Below are 9300 nucleotides of genomic sequence, written 5' to 3'. Positions count from 1 at the left end.
AGGTAAAACCTTGCTGCATTGGTAAATTTCCACTGAATTAATGAGGAATAGGCTATGTCTGTCAGTAGAGACATGAACAATATCTTTTTGCTGCTTATAGACTTAATGATCTGATTGTTTTAAAATAATTCCTCCTTGCTGTTCTTTGGATTCTCTCACTCCCAGTATTTTACCTCTGGAAATGCAAGCATTGTGTTTGAGAAAGGGTTAGGTATGAATGAGTCACATTGCTGGCTTGCTCTCCTTAATGTGACGTATGCAACAACTGTCTCAGCATAGTTTCCCAGTTCTACAAAGATGCTATGTTGATTTTCGCTAAAGAAAAGAAGAAAGGAATTTTCAGGTAAAGCAAACGCTCTGGGTGGAAGATGTATGCCTCTTAGTTATTATCTCAGACTGTACACTTCACAATTGCTTTTTAGGATGACATATGTGAACCTAAAGTGAGAAAGCTGATTTAAAGAATTGTTGACTCTCCCCCCACCTCCCATTGCAACATAATTTAAAAAATTATTTATAAATATGGTTCATAGTATTTACAGCAAAGTAGTCAGTATGTTTATGCTTATTTTTTTCCAGAGCAATAAATAACACAACAAAGTACATAACAGACTCTATTTTCTAAGTAATTTCTTTTCCAATGCAGGTATAGCATTATCAGTATTAATCACACAGATGACTGCAAGATGACTCCCAGATAAATTTTTTAAGCCAACTACATTTTCAGAAATATTTTGTTAATCCTGGCCAATGATGACATAAAGGAATTTACTTGAGCAAAATATAATATGTAGTAAAACAAATGACATTTAATCTTAGTTTTAACATCTCATTGCTAGGCCAATTGCTAGGCCATTGGTAGCCCAACACTGCAATACTAGCAGTATTTCTCCTAAATGAAATTGTTGTGAAAAGGAACAACACAGCACAGTTGTTTTCTTTCATAGACATATTTAGGAACTAGGCTTTGTAAAGTTATTTTTGAAACTGTCCCATTCACCAAGCACCTTAACTTTGTAATAGGTTGTCTGCTTCTGGCATAAAACTGCATCTTTTTGAAATAAAGTGATTATTTTATTCTGAAAATATAAATATTAGTATGAAAACCCCCCTGTAACTCCCCACAAACAAACAAACAAACAAACAAACAAAAACTCCCAGAAAAAAGTATAGAAAGGTGAATAGATTAATTCTGACACAGTCCTTATGCAGGTTTTTTAGACAATAATAGATCCAATGATATATTATTTTTACACAGAACATGCATTTTTTATAGGGTTTTTGCATGGTTGTCCCCATGGATATAATTCACAGGACATGTGGGAGTTTAGATTCCTTTTCAGTAACTAAGCACCTGAAAGCCAGGCATTATTTCATCAAGCTCCTCTGCTAGTCAGATGTCAAGGACAGATTCAGATGGCCTGATTCCTAATGACACTGACTCCAGAGGAGTGATGGAGTTTCTCTGGTGGGGTGATGTGTGCCAGAAAACATTGCTTAGCTTTCTAAGCAAGCACAAATAATTGGTAAGGGACCTCGAGGCAGCTGCTGGTAGTTAAAGTGCTGATTCTTTCATGTGTTACAATTCAAAACAGTGAAAACTGAACACTATTTAAATTAATAAAAAAATGCACAACAGACACCATATCACTAAGAAAGCCAGTAACTTTACTGATTTGTCTGCAAAATACAAATTATACCTTATTTCCAGCAGGAGAATCTTTTGAAATTTTCCCATTTTTGTTCACTACAGACAGCTGAATTAAGTCCCTTGAGATACACAGATGTGGTTTAACTTAGTTATAACATCTTGTCATCTAGTGGCGACAAAGTCCAGCTTATGCCGCTGTGAGCCTCTACTTTAATATTTGTTGCAAATGCTTGTATGCTCCCATTTACAAGCTATTTTTTTATCACCATTGTTTTATGGAAGCAAATCCCCATGAAAGAGAAGAAAAAAAGAAAAAAAGGATACAACAAACCATCTGAAGCAATCCAAGTGTAATGCCTGCAGTAACCCAGGTCTGATATTAAATACACAAAAGACTCTAGTACTGCATTTTTAATTTGTAATTTTTTTAAAAATTACTTATTTAACTGACCTTTTTTTGAATCAAACTGAGGTATGGATCAGTCTGAGGTATGAGAAGGGAAGGTAGAAATGCAACACGTGATTATGAAAATAATCAAATGGATATTTTTGATGCAGAAAGCCTGTGTCTCAAAGCTTGGATTGCTCCACATCTTTGGTTAAAATATATTAACAAAAGCCTTTTATTACATCTACAGTCTGAAGCATTCTAACAGACACCAATGTTCCATCAGTCCTTCAAGAGACCTGTAGTGGCAGGAAATTAATGCCATGTAACTGATGACATCACAGCAGATGGCACAAACGGGAACAGATGAAGTATGCCATGTTTAGGCAACAGCCTTTATTGAGGTTTCAAGTGGCTTTTAAAAAATTACAAAGCGTTTACCTTCAAGGTGAAGGAAGAAGGAAAACAAAACAGCTGTTAGACTACAGATAAAAGAGGGTATATAGGATAACACATACAATACAAAAGGGTTGACATCCTTGAAAACAGCCTATGAGTTCTATTCTTATGCTAACTTTACCTGAAAAAGATCTGAGGACAACAGATAGTTTTTATATTAGTCATTAAAAATTGCTAAATTCCTCTTCTGGGAAAAATATAAGCCATTTTGTTATAAAACACAACTTTTGAAAGACACTGAAATGACCAAAGCTTTACTGTGAATGGCTCAATGCATACAGTGTACATGTTGTGCAGGTAAGGTATATCATATAATTGTCACCAGCAATTAAACACTAACTGACAACACCTTTTAATAGAGATTAGCTTAGCTATAACAATACTTGCAAATGTCTAGAATGCCACTTCAGGTGTTTGAACTTGCAATTAAGAATGTTGCCTAAAACATCATATAGCATGTGTTAAGGTAAAGTAAATGTTAATACTCTTTCAGGGCTCTGCCCCAAACTCCTTAAATACAAAGGAATCACACAATAAACCCAAATTAGCTTTTGCAAATACAATAAATGGTAAGGTACAGATAAAGGAACAAGAAAGGTAGACAGTTATAGTTTACAGAAAGTGACTTCACAATCAAAGTTGTGCTTCTTATCATTAGATCAGTTTGCAAATATGCATTATCCCCCACAATTTTGCCAGTATAAATTAGTTGCCCTCTGCAGCAGGAACAAGAGGGCTGACTGGCATTTATTTTCACGTGATTCTGTTCTACTTGTGTTTATACAAAAAATCACTGTCAGAGTTAATATAAATTGCCCAGGCAATGTTTTTCACGCTACTTTCTTCTTAGTAACTTGCAGTAATATATTACACTGCATCTTCATTAAATATGATACCTTTCATTTTTTTCATGTGTTGCTGAGGCAAATCGCAAGGTAAACTCTTAATATGGCTATTCTTAATATATCAATAGACCAAATCCCCTTCCCCACTGACAAGTTTCTACTACGATACCAATAAAATTGTATTTTTTCTTGAAATTACAAGGTACATTTGTGATATATTTGCATATTTTTGACATACCAAAGTTCAAAATTCTCAGACGAGAATATGAATACAGATTAATCTGAGGGTGAAGAAAGTGGTTTCAGACACAGGGGTTTTGTGTTTGGAAATTAATTATGGGGCCCATTTTACCTTTTTTTTTGTTTGGTTTGGTTTGGTTTGGTTTTTTTTGTTTATTTTTTGTTTTTTTTTAAAACATGCGTATCTTTGTTTACCCTGCAGTTTGCTACACGAGATAAGATGGACACATTAGTAGCACAGTATTCTGCTTAAAGAGTTTCCAGATGATGCTATAGCCCCTGCATGGCTGAAAGTGCCTGTAAGGCAGGCTTCTGTAAAGTCATGGTAAGTGAAGAGCCTGTGTCCTAATGCACACTGTAGTCTGATCATCATTCTCTACTACAGAGAGGTACACTCTATCACTGAGCAGTGCACAGCAACTGCATATATAGGTGGAAAAAAGAGTGTGGATTTCACTTCAAAGTATTTTGTGTTGACATTTCACTGTCACAGCTATATTCTTCATCATAATGTCAATGTATGTAGTTGAGACCTAGAAGGACTCTTGAAAAAAGGAGAAATATTACACTTTTACTATGGCACTAACATTTTGCTTAAACACTTTTTCCCTCCAACAGAAAGGTTAAACTGAAACACTTGAATATACCATTTTTTCTAATATACAAGAGGGACAAAGAGGGACTGAAAATGACACATTCCCTCTGGTCAAGCTATCTTAGTCAGAGGAACAATATGAGGCTGGAGAAAATGTGGATGTCGTGTGCTGAAGCAAGTCCTGCTCTGGTGTAAACACACAGGGGGCGTTGCTCAACAACATGCCCACTGTGAGATGACGTGTGGAGGTCCATGAGAACCAAGGACCAGATGGCCAATATTGGCTGTGTAAAATCAACCAGTTTTGAATGACCTTTTAATTGATGATCTCTTTAAGAGTTTTATGTCTGTGAGAGGGGAGGAATCTATACAACCGGCATGTTTGTGCCAATCCCTCCCTTTGTCTCCCCTGCTGCTTCAGCACATATTCACCTGCGCTCACGTAGCTGACAGCCGTTAAAGCTGTACATTCAATTCTGACAGGCAGAATACCAGCTTCATTAATGAGAGGGCCAAGTTACGCCACTTTGTCATTTAACCCATGGAAAACTACAAGATACGCAGGACGTTAAGAAATAGAAGGGCCCTTAACTTGTTACAATGCACAAAACAGCATGAAAGAACTAATCAGTATATACAATGGATGGCAGTTCACCCAACTGATTGTAAAATGCTGTATTAAAATGATTTAAGTTGTTACACCATGGGTAAAGTGTAATTGTTTACAGATCAGTCTTTCAACAGCTGACTTTGATCTGTAAAACATATACCCAGTAAAATAAAACTGAAAGAAAATAGTTAAATGTGCAACTGCACAAATATAATTCCCCACTATTAAGAGAACAAAAACTTTTGCTATTACCATAATTATTATATATATTAGAAAGCTATACACAAGCATGTTAATTTCACAGATTTTTTTAAAAAGATTCTTAATATTTTATATAATTAGAAATACACATTTCAAAAACAAAACTTATGCAAAGAGAAAACAGTTATCTTGGTTAGCAAAGCATGGAGTTCCTCAAGGCTTAGGGTAGTGCTTTCTATACAAAAAGTCCTTTTTGTTTTTTTCTTCAGGACTGTTTAAAAGATTAGCAAAGCTATCAAGGAAAAAAGAACACATTTTGGCTTAAGGAAACTACAAAAGCCACAAATGCTTTGCAAACTCTGTCTTACTTTTTAATATGAAAATAAGCAAAATGTAATGTACATATTTTTATATTTTTTTTATTTAATAAATGATGCAGACCCATCATTTTAAAAATTAAATATGTCAGCCCTCGAACTCAACATTTTTAGAAGTATGGGCCTCTTGAAATGGTCTGATCCTTTTTAACTGAGTGCCATACTCCAGAAATATGCCTGCATGTTTGTGAGCATTTTCAGTATGTTAGGTGACCCAGTCTCTTTCTAGCATCAATTCATGGCCACCCAACTTCTGGGTCTGTCAAAACATCTGTACATTTTCTATATGTTGCATAACAGCTGCTTTCTCTCTCAGTAAAGATCTGCCATTTCTGGCAAATGTTTTCATTTTGTCTATTTACATGTAAATAACGTTGAACCTGCAACATGACACTATCTATTGTAACATACATTTTGCAAGGGAGCACAACAGTGAAAAGAAGTTAGCCTTAAAATCTATTTTGTACAAGTGTTCTGTTGTACAACTCAAGTGCTAAGCTTATCTCAGCATTTCTGTTTATCCTTATACTGCATCACTGAGGCAATTTAAAAGTACTTTTACAAAACAGAGTACCTGACTTTTTTTCACACACAGCACATATAATGCATATCGACCCTTCCCCCCTCCCCCCTCCCGTTAAGGTATAGCACACACACACTGCAAGAAAAAAACCCCAACTAATAGTAATAATGCTATCATGTTGCCCATCCTTCAGAGAGCCGCATGCGCTTGACAGAGGGGCTTTCCCTTTCGTCCGGCGAAGGTCTGGTGAGTCCAATGGGGGAGTGGAATTCGTTCCGGTGATCTTCTCGGTCACTTCCATCATAGGAACTGCTACAGCTGCTCAAACTGTCAACAGGAGATCTCCCCGCCTCATGGCGCGTGTGCTGTTGGTATCTCGATGATGTGGTGGTACGGTCTCTAGGAGGAGAAACAGGTTCTGACTTGATGTTGAGGCTTTGAGTAGAAGGCAGGGAGAGATTTGTACTCTGAGATAAATGAGTGCTAGTGCAAGCTCTGTAGGAGGAAAGGAAACCCAGTTACAGACGGAGGAGGCATGGAGCCCCCAGATATGCACAAACACTCACACAAAACACCAGTGTAAAAGCTCGCCAGGAACAGCACATGCAGAGAGCTTGGGCACTGTTGTCTGAGCAGAATTCACAAATTCGAGGAGATGAAAGCACCACAACAGACAAGCCCTCAATTTGGAGAGAGGTCTCACTTTCAATCTCTCTCCTTTTTTTAAATCAAATGTCATCACAAATTTGGGAAGGTGAGCCTTTGCACTGTTGGAACCACCTGCAGGTTTCTGTGTAACTAATACTTGTGTGTGTGTATGCATTAGCTGAGACAGGGGAAGCATGGACTTTCTTCTGGGTTTAATCCCATTAATTTGAATGCACACAACTATTTTTATTGTGGTTTGTTTTGACATGTGACTTCAGATGCAAAACAGAAACAAAAAATTCTGGTCCGGTAATTTTTATACCTTTCAGAATAAAGTCGAAATTACTGGTCCTAGGATTGACATCAACAAAATAGCACAGGCAGGCAAGGATTTAGATATGATTTATGGTTTAAATCTGTAAATCCATAATTCAATCCAGAATGCATTTAGATAAACTACAAAAGGGAAGCAGAGGAATAGGAGAAGATAGAGGACGACTCTGCTTGCCCATTGGAAAGCCAGGCTCAAAGGATGATATTAGCAGACAGACCGCTATGCTGAAACTTTTTCAAAGGTAGGCCGTATAACTATTCTAAGCTTTTTTTTTTTTTTTCCTGTGCATTTTTGTGGGCAGGTAGTGGCAGAGGAAAGAGGAAACAGGTAGGGACGAGAGTGAATACTGAGAACATGCTTTATCTCTATGGGAGAAATGAGATTACTTTCATCTGCAGAATATTTTGTACAAAAGCACCACCTCCTGGCAAAACTTGACTTTTCACTATTGAAATAGAATTCTCAACATGCAGTTGCCATTATGTTCCAGTTCAGGGACCATTTGCTCAGCTGAAGTTAGTGTATTACCCTAGAGACAGCATTTCAAGGTTTCTATTCATATTTATTTATAGAGGGGTAGGAAGGCATTAAGGGCAACAGACCACTTGGCTTTGCAAGATTTTAAACCTAAATGGATATGCAGGCATTATTTAATGCAAGAAGATGCAATATTGGGATTTGTAAGGAATTTCTAAGTATGTAGAAGACAGAGGTAAGTTTAGGTGTGGTCTTTTCATTTATTGAAATACTCTACTTTCCCTGGTATCTCATCAACTGAAAGCTAAGCGTTACTGAAACAACATTTACTACTACTTGGATGAATTTTTTTTCTTCTGACAGATTCAAAATGAAACTATAAGGCTTCAATATTGAATGATATAATCTTCTTTTATCAGGAATTACTGCAGTGTTTAATAATGAATGGATCTTTTTAGAAAATAAAGTAAACAGGATGTTCTACCTCCAAGTTTTTCATCAACCCCTCAGTCTTATACAGATGTATTTCTCAAACCTGCAATAAGCCCTTTCTTAAGTTACGAAGTTCATGAATAATAACCTTCAATAGTAAAACATGTAACCTTTTTCTTTTTTCAAGCAGGATATTTTCTTTGTATTGTTTCTGTAAATATTAAATTAATACATATAAGAAACTGTAAATATAAGACTTTGCCATTCCAACGTAGTGAAATATTCCATTCTTCCTGAAAATTTGTTAAAAACAATCCAACGAGAATCCAATATACATCTCTGTCATTTTTTTTCTTTTCATTTCCAGTGACTTTATTTTTGTGTTGCTTAGGAGATCCTAGGACTTCACCTGAGTAAACAGGCTGTCAGTTTAGTACGATAAGATAACACATGAATTTACATGCCAAGCTTATAGCTAAACTGAAAGTCCTGTAATAAAGGATGGTGGAGCCTGGGCATTTGATTTAGAAGTGTTTGATTTGAGCAAATGACATGCCACTTTGCAAAGCTGGGGATAATTAAAAAAGATAAAAATAGATAAAAAGAACTATATTCAGTTAAATGTGTTCACATGGAACATACTAGCATTCTATTGTGTGACAGCACCCAAGGGAACAGATCTAGAGGGATGAACTGAGTGTCATTGATACAGAGCTGGTATTGCTGTGCTGGAATATTGCCTTTTTAATAGTGCCTCAGAAGTGAGTATGAGAATGCATCTCTATAGACTTTTCTACAGATTCCTTGGGAATCACCGGCATTATTACATAATCACCTGGCATACAAATTAGAGGCAGTTCTATAAATGCTACAGGTTGATTTGAATTTTGAATCCCCCTTTTTTTTCTGTACATTTAAAAAAGGATAAGAAGTCATTTTGGCAGGTCAAGACTGAAGTTCTGAGATTTAGAGCAATATAAACAAATTGTAACAATATAAATAAATTGTAGCACTTATTTTGAGTCACCGTTTTTTTCTTTCAAAATATAAACTTTTTCTGCTGAAAGTATTTCTGTGATTTGATATATTTTTATTTCATTATAATTTGCAATATTTCATTAACATTTTCTGAAACATTTTTATGAGAAGTTCGTCTAAGCTAAAATGGTCACTTACATGGGAAACATAGTGTTACACATACATGTGAATGGTGAAATAATAGGTGCTAAGGTGCAGTTTATAAATCTGTATTCCAAACAGAAGATTGACCTCTATTTAGAATGGGAGCTGCGCCATAAGAAATGAGAGTTCAGTCTGCTGCAAAATGGTTTAATTTCCTGTATATGTGTGTGTGAGTGTAGAAACAGCTGTTTGCACTTATATGTATCAATGCATATTTTACACTGCTGCTTCATATAATTACGTTAACAAACAGGTCTTGGATATGGAAAAACTACTGAGAAACTAATGAAAATTATTTCAAAGGTTTGTATATAGTTATGTGCACTGAATAGGTGCCA

The 9300-nt window shown here is 35.9% G+C and overlaps 1 protein-coding gene across 11 annotated transcripts in view; it reads right to left on the bottom strand.

Moving 5' to 3' along the window:
• Nucleotides 1–1647: 1647 nt before the first annotated feature.
• MEF2C (myocyte enhancer factor 2C) overlaps nt 1648–9300 on the bottom strand; it is a 135905-nt gene continuing 128252 nt past the window's right edge. For 10 of the 11 annotated variants that reach the window (XM_082301756.1, XM_082301759.1, XM_082301757.1 and 7 more), the window contains one exon: nt 1648–6384. In XM_082301756.1, the coding sequence (XP_082157882.1) occupies nt 6063–6384 (322 nt within the window). In that variant the 3' untranslated portion in view covers nt 1648–6062. The remainder of the gene's footprint in view (nt 6385–9300) is intronic. The other variant, XM_082301755.1, reaches the window with a different exon arrangement.

Source organism: Coloeus monedula, assembly GCF_965178545.1.
Source record: "Coloeus monedula genome assembly, chromosome: Z".
Taxonomy (NCBI): Eukaryota; Metazoa; Chordata; class Aves; order Passeriformes; family Corvidae; genus Coloeus; species Coloeus monedula.
The sequence above is the reverse complement of the archived record's forward strand: the minus strand, read 5'-3'. Positions and strand labels throughout refer to the sequence as shown.